General features: G+C 47.9%; 1 protein-coding gene across 2 annotated transcripts in view; it reads right to left on the minus strand.

Annotated features, from left to right (window-relative positions):
- Nucleotides 1–727: 727 nt before the first annotated feature.
- The window catches only part of rab27b (RAB27B, member RAS oncogene family), a 315,029-nt gene continuing 291,139 nt past the window's right edge, over nucleotides 728–24,617 (minus strand). For both annotated transcript variants that reach the window (XM_072497398.1, XM_072497397.1), the window contains exons 5-6: nucleotides 7,046–7,169; nucleotides 728–5,713 (exon numbers count right to left, since the gene is read on the minus strand). In XM_072497398.1, the coding sequence (XP_072353499.1) occupies nucleotides 5,524–5,713; nucleotides 7,046–7,169 (314 nt within the window). In that variant the 3' untranslated portion in view covers nucleotides 728–5,523. The remainder of the gene's footprint in view (nucleotides 5,714–7,045; nucleotides 7,170–24,617) is intronic.

A 24,617-nucleotide genomic window follows, 5' to 3' on the forward strand; every position in this document is an offset into this window, starting at 1 on the left:
AGAACCTCACCAGGGGGTTACCCGGGCCATCAGAGACCCCTGAGTAGTCAGGTTCAGTGCAGGGTGGCTCCCTGGCCTTCCCCTGGAACGTGAGCAGCTTGGCATTGTCAACTGACACCTTGGCACTGTCACCATGTCACTGCCATGGTGCCAGGGTGGCACTGCAAAGCCGGCAGAAGCACTGCCTGGGTGCCATTTAAGGGTGCCCTAGTGCCAAGGGTCAGGAGCCAAGGGAGGGCCATGCCCATGGAATGAGGGTGCATGGGGTAGTGCCCATGTGTTTAGGGGGTGACATTGTCCATGGGTGGGGGTTCTGGGGGACCCACAAGCTCACTCAGAGATCGGAGCACCCTTTCAAAATGGCAGCCCGATCTCTGAGTTCAGCTTCCCAGTGCTAAAAAAAATTCTAAGTGTGGGCTAAACCGTTGAGAAACTCCCCAGGATCCAAAAAACTGACCAAGTGTCATTGAATAGCGGTGGGGAACTCGCTGGGGTGCCAGGCTAACACTGCCAGGGTGCCCAAGTGGCACCAGCAGCTAGCGGGAAACTCCCTAAAAAACCTACCACACATTAACTTAGAAATGTTTTGGGAGAATCCTGCCCTTTATAGGATAGTTAAAAATGCTGACCTGTGGAGTTACCTTCTTCATTAAATTCCCTCCACCCAACCTACCTGATGGAATACAGCCTGACAGAATATAATCATTTTGGAGAGAGGGGAGGGGTATGAAGTTATATTTTTAATAATGTCAAAACACACGCATGGCTCTTTCAGACAAAGCAAACGTGAGATTTACAGGTCATGTCCGTAGCGTAAAACATACAAAACATTTCACTCATTGTTTACAATTCTTTTTTACCACCGAAATGTAAATTGAAAACATTCCCTCTGACCCTTTAATTCAAATAGCTACACCACGACGCCTCACAACCCTGAGGCCTAACTGTTCGGTCTGCTTTAAATACTTGTTGAAGAAAGAGGTTTTTGGTTGCCAGAAGAGGAAGGGGACAATTCATCAACAGAAGCTGCCATGCAAAAATCAAATTATGAACAAACTGGATGTGAAATGAATCTCCTCATTCTGCGTCAATGGGCTAGTTTTAAACATTATACAGCATTATTAGATAATACTGTCAAAAGAAACTGCGCTAAGAATTTAGAAAGTCCAAATCTTTAAGTGTTGATAATCCTGATCCCTGAACTTAGTGCTCCCTCCTCAATATCATGATTGTAGTGTAGGGCCAAGAGGGTTCCTTGCTAATGGTTTCCTCTTAGTGCTGTGGCTGACACTGCGCTCAGCAGGAGGCCGAGCAGCATTGTGCTGAAAGTATGAGGTGCAGCCAGCCTGTTTTCCAAAAGACTGTCTGTCCCTCTTAAAGGGAAGTTGCACTGTATAACGTTGCTGAAATTTAAAACATGGAAAATAATGCAGCAGGACAGAGAGAGTACCATAGGCTGGACAGTTCAAACATTACAAACCGGAATGAAGGAACAGCCTGCTGGTTCCCTGGATATGAAATTGGCCCACTTCCTCTTTGATTATAGAACTATGTCGCGCACAATGACAGGAGTCAGCAGAATTGCTCATGGGACGATGACTGCGCACCAGGCTCGGCCTGCTGTTTCCCAGCTTGGGAGGGAAGTTGGAGCCAAGCAGGAGACCCAAACAAGGAACTATTACACCAGAAGACTGAAAAAGACCTTCAGAAAAGGAGATGCCGTCTATGTGAGGAACTTTGGAGATGGTTCGCAATGGATCTCAGGAGTGATGCTGGGTCAGTTTCTTACAAAGTCAAAGTCTAAGGGAAGGCTCTGAAAAAACACCTGGACCACCTGAGAAGCAGGGAACCCACTCCAGCAGGTACAATTTCAGCAGGATGACTTCCTTGATAGCCATTGCGACTACCTCGGCAAGGGGTCATAGTCTATTGGGGACCCGAGAGTCGTTCCCCCGACGATGAAGATTCGGAGTCCGAAATGAAGACTGAAAAGATTGATCCTCCGCCAGAGGTCAGCACCGAAGACGAACCTCCGTCTGTGATCCTTTGGTGCTCAACAGGAAGCGAGGATCCCCAGTTCACTTCACGCCCCTGATCCGGTTCCACCTGTCGCCGACTCGTGGCCTTGTGCCAAACGATGAAAGAGGCCTGATCGCTGCGGGAGTGAGAGGGGTGACTTAATAATAATAATAATCGCTTATTGTCACAAGTAGGCTTCAATTAAGTTACTGTGAAAAGCCCCTAGTCACCACATTCCGCCACCTGTTCGGGGAGGCCGGCAAGGGAATTGAACCCATGCTGCTGGTCTTGTTCTGCATTACAAGCCAGCTGTTTAGCCCACTGTGCTAAACCAGTCCCTAACTTGGACTTGAGAATCCGAGTTCTCGTGTTGAGCGGGTGGTGACCCCCCTAGCAGGGGCTTGCTAGCGGGACCTTTAAATCTAGATCCCAGCCCCGGACCAGCAGTTCCCTATAGTCCTGGGCTGGGACATTTGATTTGTATATCAAAGTAGCGGCTTTACTTACCATTTAAAATATACCATTTTGGCCTTTCACTCATTATTACAGAAACCCATCCCTTTGAATGTAGATCTCAATTGGGAGTATTGAATTTAACCTCAAACATCAAATTGAAAAATTAGTACTCAACCATTTGAGATATAGTGAAGTTCTTTCAAAATAATTTTCCTTTTTCTTAATAAGTTTGCACTGGATCCACCAAGAGATTCTAATTACTTTGATTTGACTCAACATGTTACAAGTATCACCTAATTAGCATGAGAAGCACTACTGACAACAGTCTGCTGGGTTACACCGGCACTTTTAAAAGGAACTCAAGCAGAGAAAACTGATTAAATTCTGTATTGTTCTATTCATCCTTCGGAATATTAGATTTAATAACGAATACAAAAAGGTAATATTAGGAAGGGAACTGGGTTGGAGGAGGTATTGAGAATGGCACCACAAGTTGAATAAGTGCAAAGATATAGTCTTTGGCCCAAAATGCTTCAGATATAAGGTTATTTCAATGGGAGCATATTCATTTGTTCAATCTTCTCACATTGTTGCTCTCAGCAACTCCCACAGTTAGTTCCTCAAATGTATAAAGGTCAAAAGACCTTTACCAGTACCAGCCTCCCCGAACAGGCGCCGGAATGTGGTGACTTGGGGCTTTTCACAGTAACTTCATTTGAAGCCTACTTGTGACAATAAGCGATTTTCATTTCATTTTTTTTTTTCATTTCAAAAGGGAAGACAGAACCCAAAATGGCATCAAAATTTAAGAAGTCTCACAGCACCAGGTTAAAGTCACCTGGTGTAGGAGCAGTGCTCCGAAAGTTAGTGATTCGAAACAAAGCTGTTGGACTTTAACCTGGTGTTGTGAGACTTCTTACTGTGCCCACCCCAGTCCAGCGACGACATCTCCACATCATCAAAATTTAAAGCTAACTTGACAGTTTCTGTTTCAAAAGGCAAAAGAGAAACAGAACTGACAAAATACTTGCTTCCCAGATAGTCTCTTATCGTCTGCCCTACAGTCTATTTATATGATTCATTCACCTGTTTGGCTATTCATTCAACTGTGCACACAAGTACATGGGAGTGTTAGGAGCTGTCAGAATTACAAAAGGAATGTGGCTATCGAAAAAACCTCACATATCCAGTTTTCCCTGCTTGACAAGGAAATGCCATTTCTCAGAAAAGCTCAGCGACACTGACATTTTCAGTTTCCAATAACCAGAAGAATGGAGAGGAACCCTGGGAAGGCTGCTCCACCCAGACCCCAACATCAGGTTTGGAGTAAGGACTTGTTCGACGAACCTGTTAATGTCAACGGTGACCTGCCATGAGAGCCTGAGTGACTGGTTTTCACACATGTCGAGAGGGCTGATCTGTAGACCTGTAAACCCTGGGTTGGGGAGGGAGAGGGGTCCCACCTCCTTCCAGCTGGATCTATGTATCCATCCCATCGACCTTGTGAGGCGATATGCAACTGAAAAGAAGTCAGCTGGTGCTTCTGTTGGTGTTGGTCCTGCCGCTGCCAGTACTGTTGAGGGTAGTATGTCTCCTAACCCTAATCCTGCCCTCAGCAAAGGTGGAATGTGCAGGGGCAGATGCTATCCCATGCCTTTGTGAAAGCTTGAAGTAATGCAGCTGAAGGTGAATGGAGTGCTAGATAGGTGACATGACTTTCAAGAAGCTGAGAGAAGGATTGTTTTGAACTGCAGTCTCCCACCTGCCCACATCTGGAGCTCCAGTGTAACTTATCAAGGCCTTCTGAACTCCCCACTGTGCTCTCGCTTTGTCCAACCTATCAGGTTGGAGAAACAACATGGTACTGCTCAGTTGCTGGGAAAGTGGGAATCCATGTGCCAAATTGCTCCTAATTGTCCTTCTTCAGTTCTTCAATTAGCTTCCCGCCTCAGCCACAGGGGTTCCCCACAGCACCTCTAACCTTGGGAAAGTCAGAAGGGGGCAGGATCACATCAGTATCCTAACCTGACACCATTTTCTGCATTTTGCTTCCCCACACTACCCCAATACTGCTCCCCACCCTGCTCCACCCTAGCTGGTTTTGGAAAATCTGCCCAATATTTCCAATGCGTTCCACCCAATTTGGGTGTCACTCCTTTGCGCAGTTTACATTCAGAAGGTGCAAATTACACTTTCCTGTTAAAAACGTGGCGGCTTTCATATTTTAACATGTAAATACGCTACACAGATAAGCAGCCAACACATGCAGTGTTCAAAGTCTATCACAGGGTGAAACTCAATATCAACTATGCTTTGTATACAATGGTTGTCATGCCTTGCCCTCACCGATGTAGATTAACAAATTCACACCACGTTGAATGGAAACACGTTGAAATATTTTTTTGTTGTATTGTTAATACATAGACAATGAGGTACAAGGTTATAAACCAGGCTAAAATCAATTTTACCATTTCTGAGCTCTCGGGGAATGGCTGGAAGTTGAAGCTTTTTATCAGCAAAAGTTTTGGGAAGGACACACACACAAAGAAACTAAGATTATGCTTAAATGCATAATTAGAAAAAGGTGGATCTCTTCAAAGAGAGTCAATTAAGGTTGCATCGTAATTTAATTAAGATTGCCAATGTTTTTTCAAGGACAATTTTTCAAATACTTCATTTAAGTGTAAATGCGACTTCCCCCTTTGTAATGAATGACCTCTTTGAGAGAAATCAAATTTTCTTTACTTGTCGTGGAGCCATTAGGCAGCATCAATATTTCGCTGGAAGCAGCTTAGTGCTGTTAATTTGGCTGGGGCAGATAATCCAATGTACTGAGGTATACATCCACAAGTCAAATGTTCCAGCTGGAACCTTTCATTTTGGAGACACTTTGTGCAACACCCAAACAGTCCCATCTGCAACAATATCCTGCAGTTACAACTAAAGACGGCCAAAAGAAGAAAAAAAAGCAATGAGATAGGAAAATAAACTTTCTGCAGAAAGCATTTACACATGCAAAAAGATCTTTAGCTGTGGTGAAGTTATTTTCTAGCAAGCACACTTTTTCTCGTTTGGGTCGGCAGCTTTGAGTTTTTGGGCAGATCCTCCATTGACTGAATCGGGTATTTCACTCTTGTCAACAGACTGCTCCATGCGTTTCATTATTAAGTCCAGCAATGCAATTATAGCTTCATCAATGCCGTCGCCAGTGGCAGCACTCGTTTCAAAGTAGGGAATCCTAGGGGAAGGAAAGAACAGGAAATAGTTTTCCATTTTGTATGAAAGAGAATAGTCCAATTTGAACATTTATTTTTTTCTCCCAATAGTATCTATCGTCTAAAGATTGAACGATGATGCGGATCCGAATGATGCTTGTGATAGTCCAGATTGTTAAAATTCACATGCAAGTAATGTTCTCACTTAGGTGCCCAGGTATGAGTTTGTGAGGCAGCCTGAATGGTGGCATGCAAATGTTGCTCTGTGAGAAATAATGCCGGTGTGCAGTCGTACAAAAACATATACTGGAAAAAGCAAACTAAGCAGAACAACTACATTTTAAAGGGAACATCATCATATGCAAATTGTTACAATTTAAAAAAAATATATAGTTTAATCCCTTGTTTACCCATCTAATATATCCCCACTCCACCTTATCCTATTTCCCTCTCCACCAGCTCCGTGCACTTACTCTAATTTTTAAGCCTGGTGTTCTGCTTTTAAGCATCCAAACATGTCACAAAATCCTCCTGTTTTGGAAATTGCTGGAGAAACCTGCCAGGTTGAGGCAGGGGTTAACAGGATCCGGACAAAAAGAGGACCAAACAGGTTATTTTTTAATGCTCTCTTTATGGGGTCAGGGGGAACAGAAGTGCTCCGCATGAAGGTTGAGGCCTTCTCTGCCGCTGATTCCATCCTCGACCACCACGTTCCAGAACACAAGGCCTTCCCTCAGCAAACAGCTCTGGGAGCCAATCTAGCCACCTAGTTTATCGTGTCGGTGATTGCACTGCATGCGATTTTTCCGTCGCTCCCTGTTACGACCCCTTGGGAAGTAAGGGAGTGTGCATCATCCTATTCCCATTAACTCAGAATGAGTATGAACTCCCCGATAATTGACGTCGGAGCTTCCCCCTTAAAAGGGAAGGCTCCACAGTATAAAAGCCCCGCTTGGGTGCAGGTCGGGGAGGGTGACCCTTCAGGGTGTGGGAGTTTGGTGGTGTATCTTAATTAATCTCTTACTTTGTATCTTACCGTGCATCTTTTGAGTGTTTCTCGCCTGTTGGATTTTACACTCTCCACCCGACAAAACAAGCGGGAATTCCGCCAGCAGGATTTAAATGTGGCCTGGCAGTGAAAATTGTTCATGCCTTCTTGCTGCAACAGCTTTGAGTTTTTAACTCATGTTGCTAGCCTAAAAACCCTCCCAGAATTAAAAATCTTAATTTACCAACTTTCAGAAGTTACTCTGACTGGGCCGCTGTAGAAGACAGATGCTGACAACCTAAACAGACACACACACAATTCTATTTTCTTGATGGAAGTCAGATACGTTACATGAGTAAACACTTACCCGTATTTGTCTGCCAGTTCTTTGGCTTGATACTCCTGAACCTCCCTCTGATCAATCAAATCCGCTTTGTTCCCAATTAAAACCACATCAGGATTTTCACAATATGCATTGGCTTGAAGCTGGCCTGAATGAAAAAAATAATGAAAAATATATAAAAAGACAAACAGACTGGAGATGGCACCAAAGAGTTCAAATTGCTACAAATCAAAATTCCAACGAACAAGGAAATCTACAAATCAAACCTCGACACAGAGAAGCTAAGCACCAGTGAATGGAGCTTTGACTAAATTCAAAGAATGAGGAATTACTGTACCAGAATGTAGGTCACCAAACATTCTTCCTCATCATTTGTTCCTCCACGAGGGGCAGCATGATGGCACAGTGGCACTGCTGCCTTACGGTGCCAAGGGTCCGGGTTCAATTCTGGCCTTGGGTGACTATGTGTGGAGTTTTCACGTTGTCCCCGTATCTGCGTGGGTTTCCTCCCACAGTCCAAAGATGTGCAAGTTAAGTGGATTGGCCATGCTAAATTGCTCCTTAGTGTCCAAAAGGTTAGGTGGGGTTACTGGGTTACAGGGATACGATGGAGGTGTGGGCTGAAATAGGGTGCTTTTTCCAAGGGCCGGTGCAGACCGGATGGGCTGAAAGGCCTCCTTCTGCACTGTAAATTCTATGATTACATGATAATAAATGTATCCAAGTGTACAGGAACCAAGGGCGGGATTCTCCGACCCCCCGCCGGGTCGGAGAATCGGCAGGGGGCGCCGTGAATCCCGCCCCGTTGCCCTGATGCCGGTTGCCGAATTCTCCAGCGCCATGGTTTTCGAGGAGGCGGGAATCGCGCCGCGTCGGTCGGCGGCCATTGGCATCGGCCCCCTCGGCAATTCCCCGACCCGCGATGGGCCGAACGGCCGCCCGTTTTCGGCCGGTCCCGCCGGCGTAAATCAAACCAGGTCCGTACCGTCAGGACCTGGCTCTACTGGCGGTCTGCGGAGTCGTCGGAGGGGGGGGGGGCGCAGGGGTCTGCTCCGGGGGGTGCCCCCATGGTGGCCTGGCCCGCGATCGACACCCACCAATCCGCGGGCGGGCCTGTGCCGAGGGGGCACTCTTTCCCTTTGCGCTGGCTGCTGTCAACCTCCGCCATGGCCGGCGTGGAGAAGAACCCCCCTGCACATGCGCTGGGATGGTGCCAGCACACACTGGCGCTCCGGCGCATGCGGCAACTCACCTCGGCTGGCGGAGGCCCTTCAGCGCCGGTTGGCATGGTGCCAAGCCATTTGCCACAGGCTGGCACTGCGCCAACTCCACTGCCGCCAGCCTAGCCCCTGAAAGTGCGGAGGATTCCGCACCTTCCGGGCGGCCCGACGCCGGAGTGGTTCACGCCACTCCTTGGCGCTGATACGGCCCGCCCCGCCAGGTAGGGGTGAATTCCGCCCCATGTGTCCCTCTGGGGTCAGTTCGTAGACAAGGTACAGTGCCAATAGGAAAATAATGTCCCCAGAAGAGTCCTCATCCCGGTTCGTGAACACATCCTCAAATATCCCGGGTGGGATTCTCCGTTCCTGAGACTAAGTGTTGATGCAGGACACGTGGACTTCCACAACAGCAAAACTGGCGCCGCACCTGAACTGATTCACCGGGGCTATTAAGGGGCTATCACCGGCACCACATGAAGCACAATCGATTCCAATGAGAAATGGGACGGGATTCGCCAGATTTGTGATTGACACTCAGGAGGCTGACAAGCTGCAGCTGCAGCTGCATATACACACCTCACTCCCCACCCACATCATCCCAGCCAACAAGATGGCAGCAAGACGCATGGCCCCACATTTTATGGCTGCCGAGCTTGAGACCCTCCTGGACACCGTGGAGGAGAGGGAGGCTACCCTGTACTCTGGCCCTGGAAGGAGGCTGCCACCGTTCGCCATGCCTGGGCGCAGGTGGCAGAGGCGATGAACACCATCAGCAACACTGTCCGGACCGGCCTGTAGTGCAGGAAAAAAACTGGACGACCTCCCTAGGGTGGGCCAGGCTGAGTAGGTAGCACTGTGCCCCTGGCACAGACCCTGAGCTGCACACATATAACCCTACACCCTCCCTTCACCCCCGGAGGGTGTCCGAACACCCACCCTGCTCCACATGCCAGCACCCAAACCGGCCACCATGGCCGGGTGCCCTGGCCACTGAGGCCACCAGCTACCCACCCCCTGGGCTGCATACGTCAGACTGTCTAACACTGTTGTTCTTGGTTTTCCCCCCACCCACTCTAGGAGAAGGCCACCCATAACCGGCGGGAGTGGGAATAAACTGGAGGAGAACTGCCGGACCTTCGGCCCCTCATCATGGCAGAGCAGCGGGCCCGGAACGTGGTTGGTGGCCCTAAGGAAAGGGAAGTTACTGGGGTGGAGATTGGCCGTGGGTGAGGAATTGAGACCCCGCTTAGTTACGGTTCATCGCGACATATGTGTCAACCGCCACCACCTCCCCCGCACTTACACCCATCACCCCCATGCTCCCCGGTCTAATAATGCTGTGCTCCGAGTCTTGTCTTGTGTCTTGCAGGAGCTGCTGGTGAATGACCGGGTCCATCTGGTGTATCTGCCCCCAGCCACAGCCACAACCTGAACCCCTCCCGTGTGCCGAGCAGCGATGACGACACCAACATGGAGGGGAGCAATAGACCTGTGACCCAGGACACCCTGGAGTTCGAGTCCAGGGATGACATTGACTTTCCATCACATTGTCTCCTACACCCTCCACCATCACACAGACACTCACCTTAGTTGGGCTCTTTAGTGAAGGGGCTCCTGGGACATTATCTGCTGCGCACCACACAGCTGCTCAGATACATCAGGGGGAGATAGGAACTCCCTAGGGGGAGAACAGTCGGAGGGCAGGCCGACCCCAGGGACTAGCTTCCATCCAGACAGGTTTCGGGCTTCTGGAATGAATAGTCCCATCTATAGTTGAGATGCAGTCGCAGAGCCAGGGACTACATGTGAATTTGTACGCGATCATCCAGCACCTACAGGTGCAGTTGGAGGAGTCCAACCGTGTGCAGGAGGTGGTGCCTGATGTGTTGGGTATTCTGGATCACATACAGGTCACCAACACTTGAAGTAGTGCAACACTATTTTATTAAAAGGTTAACTATTTAAACATACTTAAACTGTGGGTAAATACGATACTAGCTGTAACTAAAGACCTTTGCCTTGTCCTAACCAGTTGATGCACTCAGCACATGGTGAATGTCTGTGTTGCAGGCTGTGAGCTCTGTGCTCCTAGCTAGCTGCTACTCGAATGAGCGGGAACTCTGATGCCCCCTGTCTTTATAGTGCGTGTGCTCTCACTGGTGATTGGCTGCGGTGTTGTGTATGTTGATTGGTCCCACTGTGTGTCATCAGTGTGTGTCTGCACCATGATATACTGGTGTATATTATGACATCCCCCCTTTTATATAAAAAAATGTGCCAATAAATAGAGTGTGGTGAATGTTCCTGACTATGTGTGTGCGAAATATTTACAGGACTATGTACATAAAACTAAGCTATTTACATGGGAAGGTGCCTGGTGCAGAAAAGACAGTGTGTCACACAAATAACGAGATGAACACTATATACAAACCACTTGAACGATTAAACGGAAGAACAGAACAGACCAGAAAGTCCATTAGTGCACAAAGTTCACAAATTAAGTCTCTGAGGTGGGCGATGAATTCTGGTTGACCGTCTCAAGGGTGGGTCAGGAGCCACCAGCTGAGGAGCGGGCTGGACTGCGTCAGAGTGAGGAGGATGCAGAGTAACCGGAATCTCCGCATAGTCCAGGTCAGGGACAACAGGAGGGCGAGGCGACAGTGGAGGATCACGTAGCGAGTGTGGAACGAGACGAAGGGCACGTCGATTACGGCACAGAATGGAACCATCCGGTAGACGAACCAGGAACGAGCGGGGGCCACCTGCCGAAGGACCACAGCAGTTGCAGACCAGCCACCATCCGGAAGATGGATGCGGACATTGTCATCTGGAGCCAGAGCAGGGAGATCAGCTGCACGGGAGTCATGAGCCGCCTTGTGCTGGGCACGAGACAGTTGCATTCGTTGAAGGACCGGAACGTGGTCGAGGCCTGGGGCGTGAATGGAAGATTGAAGATTGTTGGGCAGCATGGTGGCGCAGTGGTTAGCATTGCTACCTCACGGCGCCGAAGTTCGATCCCGGCTCTAGGTCACTGTCCGTGTGGAGTTTGCACATTCTCCCCGTGTCTGTGTAGGTTTCGCCCTCACAACCCAAAGATGTGCAGGTTGGGGGATTGGCCACACAAAATTACCCCTTAATTGGGAAAAATGAACTGGGTACTCAAAATTTATAGAAAAAAAAAGAAGGAAGATTGTTTCCCAATCTCACGACAGGGATTTTGGGTTGGCACGTTGAGGTTAAGTCATTGGTTGTTCTATCCAAGACCATTGGCAGAGAAAAATAGGGCACGGATTTCCTACAGTAAGAGTTCCTGAGTCTTCAGAGGTCTGTGGGCTCCAGAAGAGATAGGTCAAGCTGGTCCCAACTGGCCACCCCAGTGAGCTTTCTTAAAATAGTTAAATGTGTGGGATAGTCAACTCAGAATTGTTTCTGTATTTAAATGCTGCCTCACTATATCTCTCAGGAACGTCTTCACAGACATTGAATTATCATTTGCAGTTCTGTTGTTTCTTGGGTAAAAGTACCAGTATGTTATGGCAGAGCAAGGTCCCACATATGATGATAATATGAGAATGATGACCCCCATGGTGTTGGTTGAGAGATGGATGTTAGCGGCGATGTCAAGTGAACATTTACATTTCGTAGAATACAAACAGTGCAGAACGAAGTCATTTGGCCCATTGAGTCTTCCCCAACGCTCTGATAGGGCACCGTACCTAGGTCCAGTCCACTGTCCTATGCCTGCCATATGGGACCTGATGGGATTTATCCTAGGATTCTCTGGGAGGCCAGGGAAGAGATTGCTGGACCTTTGGCTTTGATTTTTATGTCATCATTGGCTACAGGAATAGTGCCAGAGGACTGGAGGACAGCAAATGTGGTCCCTTTGTTCAAAAAGGGGAGCAGAGACAACCCCGGCAACTATAGGCCGGTGAGCCTCACGTCTGTAGTGGGTAAAGTCTTGGAGGGGATTATAAGAGACAAGATTTATAATCATCTAGATAGGAATAATATGATCAGGGATAGTCAGCATGGCTTTGTGAAGGGTAGGTCATGCCTCACAAACCTTATTGAGTTCTTTGAGAAGGTGACTGAACAGGTAGACGAGGGTAGAGCAGTTGATGTGGTGTATATGGATTTCAGCAAAGCGTTTGATAAGGTTCCCCATGGTAGGCTATTGCAAAAAATACGGAGGCTGGGGATTGAGGGTGATTTAGAGATGTGGATCAGAAATTGGCTAGCTGAAAGAAGACAGAGGGTGGTGGTTGATGGGAAATGTTCAGAATGGAGTACAGTCACAAGTGGAGTACCACAAGGATCTGTTCTGGGGCCGTTGCTGTTTGTCATTTTTATCAATGACCTAGAGGAAGGCGCAGAAGGGTGGGTGAGTAAATTTGCAGACGATACTAAAGTCGGTGGTGTTGTCGATAGTGTGGAAGGATGTAGCAGGTTACAGAGGGATATAGATAAGCTGCAGAGCTGGGCTGAGAGGTGGCAAATGGAGTTTAATGTAGAGAAGTGTGAGGTGATTCACTTTGGAAGGAATAACAGGAATGCGGAATATTTGGCTAATGGTAAAGTTCTTGAAAGTGTGGATGAGCAGAGGGATCTAGGTGTCCATGTACATAGATCCCTGAAAGTTGCCACCCAGGTTGATAGGGTTGTGAAGAAGGCCTATGGAGTGTTGGCCTTTATTGGTAGAGGGATTGAGTTCCGGAGTCGGAAGGTCATGTTGCAGCTGTACAGAACTCTGGTACGGCCGCATTTGGAGTATTGCGTACAGTTCTGGTCACCGCATTATAGGAAGGACGTGGAGGCTTTGGAGCGGGTGCAGATGAGATTTACCAGGATGTTGCCTGGTATGGGGGGAAAATCTTATGAGGAAAGGCTGATGGACTTGAGGTTGTTTTCGTTGGAGAGAAGAAGGTTAAGAGGAGACTTAATAGAGGCATACAAAATGATCAGGGGGTTGGATAGGGTGGACAGTGAGAGCCTTCTCCCGCGGATGGATATGGCTGGCACGAGGGGACATAACTTTAAACTGAGGGGTAATAGATATAGGACAGAGGTCAGAGGTAGGTTCTTTACGCAAAGAGTAGTGAGGCAGTGGAATGCCCCACCTGCTACAGTAGTGAACTCGCCAACATTGAGGGCATTTAAAAGTTTATTGGATAAACATATGGATGATAATGGCATAGTGTAGGTTAGATGGCTTTTGTTTCGGTGCAACATCGTGGGCCGAAGGGCCTGTACTGCGCTGTATCGTTCTATGTTCTATGTTCTATATGAGGAGGGACTAAGTCGGTTAGGATTATGTTCATTTGAGTTTAGAAGAGTGAGAGGTGATCTCATCGAAACTTATGGGCCGGGATTCTCCGAGCCTGCGGCGGGTCGGAGAATCGCCGGGGGGCGCGCGAATCCCGCCACGCCGCTCCGACGACGAATCGCCGATTCTCCGGTGACTGGAAAATTGGCGGCAATTGCGCCAATGCGGTCGCCGCAGCGCCGGTCGGGGGCCATGCGATTCTGAGTGCTCGACACGCCGAGTGCCCGCTGAGTCCCGCCACCGTCGTTTGCGTATGGTCCTACCCGGCGTGACCTCGTCGTTTTGGCTGCGGGGGCCATCCTGGTGGGGGGCGGGGGGAGCCAACTCCAGAGGGGGCCTCCACGGTGGCCAGGCCCGCGATTGGGGGCAACCGATCGGCGGGTGTGCTAATTCCGGGAGGGCCTATGTTCCTCCGCGCCGGGCCCTTTAGGGCTCTACCATGGGAAAGGCAGAGAAGCCACAGTCAAAAATCAAAAAGGGCGACAGTACAAGGTGCAGTGACTGAGGGGAGGTAAGCGAAGAGGACCAGGAATACTAAAAGGAATAAAACAGGAAGTGAAAACATTAATGGTAAGCGACGCGGCAGGTTGTTACATGAAGATATGGGTTCAACGACAAGGAAAATTAGGAGAAAGCTTAAGAGGAAATATAACTTAGGAGAGGTTACTGATCGAGGTGTTAAGATTCAGAACAGAGGTAAAAAAGCCAACATAAGTGTACTTTACCTGAGTGCTCGTAGTATTCGGAATAAGGTAAATGAGTTGATGCCGCAAATCATCGTGAATGACTATGATTTAGTGGCCATTACTGAAACATGGTTAAAGGATGGTCACGACTGGGAGTTAAATATCCAAGGGTATCAAACTATTCGGAAGGAGAGTGGATGGTAAGGGAGGTGGTGTAGCTCTGTTATTTAAGGATGACATCCGGGCAACAGTAAGGGATGACATCGGTGCTATGGAGGATAAGGTTGAATCCATTTGGGTGGAAATCAGGAATAGTAAGGCGAAAAAGTCACTGATAGGAATAGTCTATAGGCCACCAAATAGTAACATTATGGTGGGGCAGGCAATAAACAAAGAAATGACTGATGCATGTAGAAATGGTACAGCAGTTATCATGGGGGATTTTATTCTACATGTCGATTGGTTTAACCAGGTCGGTCAAGGCAGCCTTGAGGAGGAGTTTACAGAATGTATCCGCGATAGTTTCCTAGAACAGTATGTAATGGAATCTATGAGGGAACAAGCGGTCCTAGACCTGGTCCTGTGTAATGAGACAGGATTGATTAATGATCTCATAGTTAGGGATCCACTCGGAAGGAGCGATCACAATATGGTGGAATTTAAAATACAGATGGAGGGTGAGAAGGTAAAATCAAACACTAGTGTTTTGTGTTTAAACAAAGGAGATTACAATGGGATGAGAGAAGAACGAGCTAAGGTAGACTGGGAGCAAAGACTTTATGGTGAAACAGTTGAGGAACAGTGGAGAACCTTTCAAGCGATCTTTCACAGTGCTCAGCAAATGTTTATACCAACAAAAAGGAAGGACGGTAGAAAGAGGGAAAATCGACCGTGGCTATCTGAGGAAATAAGGGAGAGTATCAAATTGAAGGAAAAAGCATACAAAGTAGCAAAGATTAGTGGGAGACTAGAGGACTGGGAAATCTTTATGGGGCAACAGAAAGCTACTAAAAAAGCCATAAAGAGTAAGATAGATTATGAGAGTAAACTTGCTCAGAATATAAAAACAGATAGTCAAAGTTTCTACAAATATATAAAACAAAAAAGCGTGGCTAAGGTAAATATTGGTCCTTTAGAGGATGAGAAGGGAGATTTAATAATGGGAGATGAGGAAATGGCTGAGGAACTGAACAGGTTTTTTGGGTCGGTCTTCACAATGGAAGACACAAATACCGTGCCAGTGACTGATGGAAATGAGGCGATGACAGGTGAGGACCTTGAGAGGATTGTTATCACCAAAGAGGTAGTGATGGGCAAGCTAATGGGGCTAAAGGTAGACAAGTCTCCTGGCCCTGATGGAATGCATCCCAGAGTGCTAAAAGAGATTGCTAGGGAAATTGCAAATGCACTAGTGATAATTTATCAAAATTCACTAGACTCTGGGGTGGTCCCGGCGTATTGGAAATTAGCAAACGTGACACCACTGTTTAAAAAAGGAGGTAGGCAGAAAGCGGGTAATTATAGGCCAGTGAGCTAACTTCGGTAGTAGGGAAGATGCTGGAATCTATCATCAAGGAAGAAATAGCGAGGCATCTGGATGGAAATTGTCCCATTGGGCAGGTGCAACATGGGTTCATAAAGGGCAGGTCGTGCCTCACTAATTTAGTGGAATTTTTTGAGGACATTACGTGCGGTAGATAACGGGGAGCCAATGGATGTGGTATATCTGGATTTCCAGAAAGCCTTTGACAAGGTGCCACACAAAAGGCTGTTGCATCAGATAAAGATGCATGGCATTAAGGGGAAAGTAGTAGCATGGATAGAGGATTGGTTAATTAATAGAAAGCAAAGAGTGGGGATTAATGGGTGTTTCTCTGGTTGGCAATCAGTAGCTAGTGGTGTCCCTCAGGGATCACTGTTCACAATTTACATAGATGATTTCGAGTTGGGGACCAAGGGCAATGTGTCCAAGTTTGCAGACGACACTAAGATAAGTAGTAAAGCAAAAAGTGCAGAGGATACTGGAAGTCTGCAGAGGGATTTGGATAGGCTAAGTGAATGGGCTAGGGTCTGGCAGATGGAATACAATGTTGACAAATGTGAGGTTATCCATTTTGGTATGAATAACAGCAAAAGGGATTATTATTTAAATGATAAAATATTAAAACATGCTGCTGTGCAGAGAGACCTGGGTGTGCTAGTGCATGAGCCGCAGAAAGTTGGTTTACAGGTGCAACAGGTGATTAAGAAGGCAAATGGAATTTTGTCCTTCATTGCTAGAGGGATGGAGTTTAAGACTAGGGAGGTTATGCTGCAATTGTATAAGGTGTTAGTGAGGCCACACCTGGAGTATTGTGTTCAGTTTTGGTCTCCTTACTTGAGAAAGGACGTACTGGCACTGGAGGGTGTGCAGAGGAGATTCACCAGGTTAATCCCAGAGCTGAAGGGGTTGGATTACGAGGAGAGGTTGAGTAGACTGGGACTGTACTCGTTGGAATTTAGAAGGATGAGGGGGGGTCTTATAGAAACATATAAAATTATGAAGGGAATAGATAGGATAGATGCGGGCAGGTTGTTTCCACTGGCGGGTGATAGCAGAACTAGGGGGCATAGCCTCAAAATAAGGGGAAGTAGATTTAGGACTGAGTATAGGAGGAACTTCTTCACCCAAAGGGCTGTGAATCTATGGAATTCCTTGCCCAGTGAAGCAGTAGAGGCTCCTTCATTAAATCTTTTTAAGATAAAGATAAATAGTTTTTTGAAGAATAAAGGGATTAAGGGTTATGGTGTTCGGGCCGGAAAGTGGAGCCGAGTCCACAAAAGATCAGCCATGATCTCATTGAATGGTGGAGCAAGCTCGAGGGGCCAGATGGCCTACTCCTGCTCCTAGTTCTTATGTTGCCCACGGGCCAGCGCGGAGACGGCCGTGGCATGCGGACTCGCGCCGGCCGTAGTGCGCATGCGTGGAACCGCTCCGGCCGTGACGCGCATGCCACTAAAGACTAAAGTGAGGAGAAATTTCTTCACCCAGAGACTGGTGAATCTGTGGAATTAGATATAGCTCTTGGGGATAAAGGGATCAAGCGATATGGGGGGAAGATGGGATCAAGTTATTGAACTGGATGATCAGCCATGATCATAATGAATGGCGGAGCAGTCTCGAAGGGTCGAATGGCCTCCTCCTGCTTCTATTTTCTATGGATTTATGTAACCCCACCCAATCACATCTTTGGATACTAAGGGGCAATTTTTTAGCATGACCAATCCACTTAACCTGCATATCTTTGGAATGTGGGAGGAAACCCACGCAGGCAATGTGCAAACTCCACACAGACAGTCACCCAAGGCTGGAATTGAACCCGGGTCCCTGGCAACAGTGCTAACCATTGTGCCATGACTAGTCTATAAGACCATAAGACATAAGAGGAAAATTAGGCCACTCTGCCCATCACGTCTGCTCCACCATTCAATCATATCTAATATGTTTCTCATTCCCATTCTCCTGCCTTCTCCCCATAACATCTGATCCCCTTTTTAATCAAGAACCCATCTATCTCTGTCTTAAAGACGCTCAGAGGGCGAGCCAGAGTGCCACCCTTCCCTGTCCCTGACCACCTGGGAGACCCTGCCAGGTGCCATTACAATTGGTGCACGTTTGTGTGGACTAATACTAAATGGCACTCTGGCGAGGTCTACGTGGCACGACTGTTGAGTCCTGGACGCCAGGAAAATCTGGCGAACGTATATCTAAATGAGCTAAATGAATCATTTAAATATGCTGATCTGGATCACGCCCAGTGAGGGCAAGATCCACATTGCAACATCTCATGAGATTCAAGTTTCGATCGTCGCGAATCTCGCAAGAGTCCTCTCGCGAGGTTCAATGTTCTCATCCTGACACTACGTTGGGCGCGACAAGGTCACTAAATCATGCCAATTGTCTTACAAATTTGATTCAATTTTTCGAGGTGCTAACTAAGTGTGTAGATGAGGGTAGACTACATGGACTTTAGTAAATGGGTGCTTGGTGACGGATGCAGACATGATGGGCCGAAAGGCCTCTTTCCCTGCTGTAAGACTCTGAATATAGTCTTCGTGCTGTAAGACTCTGAATATAGGGCACGATCTACCGGCTGCGTCGGGCCTGAATGGGGGCACGACGCTGCCGGTAGATGGTGGGAGAGGCCCCTCCCAGGCTTCCCAAAGGCCAGTAAGCTTCACGAGATCTGCCGAAATGATCTGGGTCCAGCTCACTTAACCATGCTGATACTGGATCAAACCGGCTCCCGGCATCTACCAGCTTCCGCAGGGAGATTCCAGCCAGGCAACATGGACAAGGCGGAGTGGCACTGTAGGGGGTTTCCAAGCCTTTGCAGACCCCTGGGTGGTCAGGGACAGGGCAGGGTGGTTCCCTGGCTCTCCCCCTGGCACCTGGTCACCTTGGCATCACTACCCTGGCACTGCCAAAGTGCCTGGGTGGCACTGCTAGGCTGGCAGGAGCACTGCCAGGGCATCATGGTGACAGTGCCAGGGTGGCACTTCCAAGGGTCAATCCTGAGGGGGGCCAAGCCCATGAAAGGAGGAATGAGGGGGATATGAAAGGTGGGAGAGGATTGAAGGGCGGGCAGGAAGAAGGCTCTGGAAGGTTCGGGGTGGGTGAAGGGTGGGGGGGTGAAGGGTGGGGGGGGACCCGAAAGGGGGCATGAAGCATCTGAAAAGGGGGGCCCTCAGCGACCCCATAGTGGGGTGTACTCACTTGGGGGGGGGGGTAATGCCCGTGTGTGTGGGGGGTGACATTGCCCATGGGTGGGTGTGTGGGGGACCATCAAATTCACTTAGAGATTGGGGACCCTTTCAAAATGCTGGCCCGATCTCTGAGGACCTTGTCTGGCCTGTGTTGAAAAAAGATTGGAAGTGTGGGCTGGCCTGAGGAGAAAGTCCCCAGGGCCCGAAAAAGTGTGCTTAGATAGCGGTGGGGAACTCATCGACAGAGGCGGGAGAAACTCCCAGCAAAACCCACCAGAAACCAAACTTTTCCATTCGATCATGCCCAGAAAGGAGAGAGTGACGAGGGTCATTTTAATGGAAGCCTTTGGCTGGAAACTAATGGGATGGGACCAACCACTTGGGTTTACATTTCATCTGGTTTTCTTTGCACTGTTTTCAATTCAAGTGTGTTATGTATAAAGCTGACAGTCAATCCAATCTCATCTAATAATAAGAAGAATCTTTATTATTGTCACTAGTAGGTTCACATTAACACTGCAATGAAGTTACTGTGAAAATTCCCTAGGTCGCCATATTCCGGCGCCTGTTCCTGTTGGTGGGTTTGGCTAAAATAACTCCCAAACAGATTGACACACACAATCAACACAGGGAAAAATAAATTGCTGGCAGAACAAACATTATTCAGGACACAGTCAGGTACGGGCCTCCAGATTTGTCAACAGTTGAAGAACCAGTCAATTGGAGAACAATTCATACCAAACAACAGGAATGCAGCCATGAAATGGGTGAAAAGTATGAGTTCCTCCTAACTCAGCTATTTGAATATCGGTTGTGCTGTAAGTTTTCCAAAGGTATAATTATACTGATCTCACATCAGTAGGTGTTGGATCCGACAGTGCAGAACCTTGTTCATACTGCAGAACTGTGATTTAAAGAACCGATTCAGACAGATCTCTGCACTTGGGACAGCATTTTACATTTGGATTAGGACTTCAATCTCACCCCACATCAAACAGTTAATTGACACAATTTTGGAAGAATTGGCTAATTAATAGTCAGAGGTAATTAAGAAGTGGTGAGCTCTTGAAGCTGAATGATGAATAGGAGGCCCTGAATCACTGAAGGAGCTGCAGCCTGATGTTCAGATGGGGAAGAGAGACGTCCTCTCAGCATCGCTTGCAAGGGTGAAGAAAATTCACGGGCCAGGATTCTCTGGTCCCGTGGGAATCGTTGTGGGTGGGACGGAAGATTTGATGGACCAGCCAAAGGTCCGTTGACTTCAGGCAGGTCCAAGAGATGGTAAAATCCCGGCCATGGTCACAGCTCTCAGACCACCAGCATGGAGGGGCTCCCTCACTACAGGTCACTCTGCACCTGAAGCTGTGGCCTGGAGGATCGATCCCACTGGCCTACTGTTGATGGTCACCCCAGGCATCTGCCATGCTCCCAATGCCACAGCGGGCCTGCAGACCAACTGGAAAATTCCAGCGGACCTCTGATCAGAGCCCTTGTCACCAAGGCAGCATTTTACCCAGTATGGCACCAAGACAGTGCCACACTGAAAGTAAAGTCAGTGTACATCGGTAGAAAATTTCCACTGGCTCAGGTCGTACCTAGTTCAAAGCAAGATTGTTCCAGTTGGTGGAGCCCAACAGGAGCACTGAAGAAGGACAGCAACCCACGCTCAACTATGTCAGTTCCTTCATCAATGAATTTTCCTCCATCATAGGGTCAAATGTGGGGATGTTCACTGATGATTGAAGTGTTCACCTCTATTATCAATCCTCAGATAACAAAGTAGTCAATAATGCATGCAGCAAGATCTGGACACCATTGTGATTTCAGTTGGCAGAGTGGCAAGAATCATTTGTGTTAAACAAATGCCAGACAATGACCATCGCCAACAAGAGGATGCCTCAGCACTTTTTCTTGATGTTCATTGGTATTGCCATCACTGAACCTCCCACTATCACTATCCTCGGGTCACCTTTGATTTTAACCTCAGAAGGAGTGCACCCCTATTTGCTGGGCTGGGTGCAACCATAATATCTACACTACAGAGACTGCAGAGGTTTAAGAAGACAGATCACCACCAGTTTCTCAAGGACAATTAGGGTTGGACAATAAATGCTGGCCTAGCCAGTGACACCTGCATCCTGTAAATGAATAAACAAAAAAAAACTTGATAGGCTTGGTAATATCCAGGGCAAATAGTTCACTTGATCAGCACCCGAGCCATCAGTTCAAAGATTGATACCCATATACCACCAGCTCACAGTGGCAGCAATGTGTGTACCATTTACAAGATGCACTGCAGCAGCTCACCAATGCCTCTTCAGCAACACGCCAAAACCTGCAACCTCCATTGTCTAGAAGGACAAGGGCAGCAGGAGCATGGGACAGCACGTTTTCACAGTGGTTAGCACTGCTGCCTCACTGCGTCAAGTACCCAGGTTCAATTCCGGCCTTGGCTGACTGTGTGGAGTTTGCACTTTCTCCCCGTGTCTGTGTGGGTTTCCTCCGGGTGCTCGGGTTTCCTCCCACAGTCCAAAGATGTGCCGGTTAGGTGGATTGGCCATGTTAAAATGCCCCATAGTGTCTAAGGATGTGTAGGTTGTGGGGTTTAGGGGTTACGGGGATGGGGGGGTGGGGGTTAGTGAGCCTAAAGGGGTCAGTGCAGGCTCGATGGGCCGAATGGCCTCCTTCTGTGCTTTGGGAATTCTATGGGAACATCATCGCAACCAAATCATAGACCATTCAGGCGTAAATATGTATTGGCTTTTCTTTATCAGCACTGTGTCAAAATCTGGAACTCCTTGTTGAACAGCATTGTTCCTCACACATGGCTCAGTGTTTAAAGAAAACCAGCTACCACCTTCCCAAAAGTAAATAGGAATGGCCAATAAATGCCATTAAATAAATAAAAAGCATTGCGAGTGGCACCCATAACCAGGAAAAGAATTTATTTTAAAAGGTTGCACAAGCACAACAGGTTTTTAAACTCCTTCAGGGAAGGGAGCTGTCTCAGTTACTGGGGCCTGCCTTAGGTATCACTCCTGCTCTATGTTGGTTGACTCAATACCCTTAGGGAGATTAGGGATGAATGGGCAATAGCTGTTGCCTTTTGTCAGGGCCACCACATTCTAAACAGAAAAATAACAGCTAATTTAATTATTTTTGTGTCTTTCTCTGGAGAACAGAAAGAAAGGGAACTCGATGGATTTAAGATAACCACACCATTCACAGCAACAGTGGAAGTCTTCTGTTGAAAGCAAAGGGACTGGGGAATACTGGCAATTAGTGACAAATATGCCACGCTTTTCAATCCAAGAGCAGGGCATTCGGACGGAACCAATCTTGAGACTAACCAGCTTTTCGGTGAATATAATTATGTTAACTTGAACACTGGCAGCCTTATTCAGATGACTGATTAGAATCAAGCCCATTTTCCTATACAAAACCATTGTTCAGGGCCAAACATTAAGAACCAACCAACCAAAGAAGGCATGAGTATTCTAATTATACTTAATTAAAGTTAGATTGATATTTTGCAACACTAACATAATTGGTTTTCTAATATTTGAAGAGGAGTCTATTACTCAAATAGATACATTAGTGACATGTCGGAAGGGGTTGTTAAAACAAGAGTATAAAGATCTACAGGCAGAAAGGTCATTGAGCTCATCAAGTCCACTCTGGTCATATCAATGTATGATTATTACATCATGGATCTTACCCTCAATAATGATGCTTAGAGATTAAACTGTAAAGAAGGCTTTATTAGACTAATAACTATGCTACAGCTAGAGACGAGAGCTGACAGCTATACAGACCATGAGGCAGCCCTTTATGTATGGCTCCCAGATGGGCGGAGCCAGAGGCGGAGTCCCCAGGGTTCCAAGCCCGGTCTTAAAGGGGACATCACCTTACATGATGATAAGGCAGTAACCGTTCATCACAGTCGTTAATCCTTAGTTTAGGATCATTCATCTCCCTTCTGTAACCTCTCTTTAATCTTCTATCAGGCTACCAAACAGTTGTCTCCAGTTCATTTTTAAACATGCAATTTAACCCTGCAGCAACTTTCTCTGCAAATTTGTTTTTCATACCCACTATTCTGTGGACAGAAAAGGTTTTTGTTCGATCTTTAACCTTCCTCGAGGCTTCTGAGTTTTGAGCTTGTGTCCTCTCGACCTACCTATGTCATTCAGATCAAATAGCTAATTTACTTACCTTTGATTTTTGAAGTCATGGGGCGGGATTCTGTGACCCTGAGGCTAAGTGTTGACGCCGTCGGAAACGGCGTTGCATTTCTCGACGGTGTCAACATGGCCTCAGGATCAGCAATTCTGGCCCCTCCAGCTGCTGATCCCGGCGCAAACTGGGTGCCGCGGGATCCGCGCATGCGCAGTGGCACCGGCGCCAACACGCACATGCACACTGGCTTCCTTCAACACGCCGGCCCCGACACAACATGGCGCAGGACTAAAGGGGCCGGCGCGGAAGCAAGGAGGCTCCCAGCCAGAGACACCGGCCCGCTGATCGGTGGGCCCTGATCGCGGGCCAGGCCACATCGGAGGCCCCCCTGGGGTCAGACCCCTCCCCCCTACAGGCCGCCTCCCGACCCTTTCACATCGAGTTCCCGCTAGCTGAGAGCAGGTGTAGACTGCGCCGGGGGGCTTGGCATTTGTATGATGGCCGCTCGGCCCATCCCAGGCCGAGAATCGACGGGCCGGCCGCATAGAGCGGCCCCCGACTGGCGTCGCGCCAATGGCGCCGATTCTCCACTCTGCGGAGAATCGTGTGCCACCGTCAGGGCCCCGGGCTGAGAGAATCCCCAAGACGCACCTCAATCTTTTCCCCAGTGAGTACACATTGATTTGAGACATTCTTTATGACTTAGTCTTCTAAGACCCAGAAGTATCATTGTTTCACACTCCATATTATTTTGGAAGTTGTGTAAAATAGTTAAATTAGACCGTTATTTATTTAAAATGGCAGAAATATTTTTCTCATGTGCCGTTCTGTAGTTATAGAACCCAAAATTGAAAATGATTCTCAGTTTTGTACCACCAAGATCTGAAATATGCCAGTATCAATAGCAGACAGATAAATGGGGCTGGATTCTCCGCACCCCGACTCCGAAATTGCGTCCGGCGGCGAGAATCCATTTCCCCGCATGGAATCAGGACCGGCGCCAGTATCCCGATTCTCGAGGCCCCAATAAGCAGTATACTAGGAGAGTACACCGCACCGCATATCTCCTACCTGCGGCCAATGTAGCAGGCCCGCCGCGCCATTCTCCACCCCCAACCAGCTGACGTCCCGACAGCCTGGATCTAACATGGTCCTGCCGGTCGGTATAACATAGAACATAGAACAATACAGCGCAGTACAGGCCCTTCGGCCCACAATGTTGCACCGAAACAAAAGCCATCTAACCTACACTATACCATTATCATCCATATGTTTATCCAATAAACTTTTAAATGCCCTCAATGTTGGCAGGTTCACTACTGTAGCAGGTAGGGCATTCCACGGCCTCACTACTCTTTGCGTATACTAGCGTGGCGGCAGCAGACTCAGTCCGCGGCCGCCCAGGTCAGGTACGGGCCGATCGGAGGGCACGGAGAGCC

The sequence above is a fragment of the Scyliorhinus torazame genome, chromosome 3, assembly GCF_047496885.1.
Source record: "Scyliorhinus torazame isolate Kashiwa2021f chromosome 3, sScyTor2.1, whole genome shotgun sequence".
NCBI classification, from domain to species: Eukaryota; Metazoa; Chordata; class Chondrichthyes; order Carcharhiniformes; family Scyliorhinidae; genus Scyliorhinus; species Scyliorhinus torazame.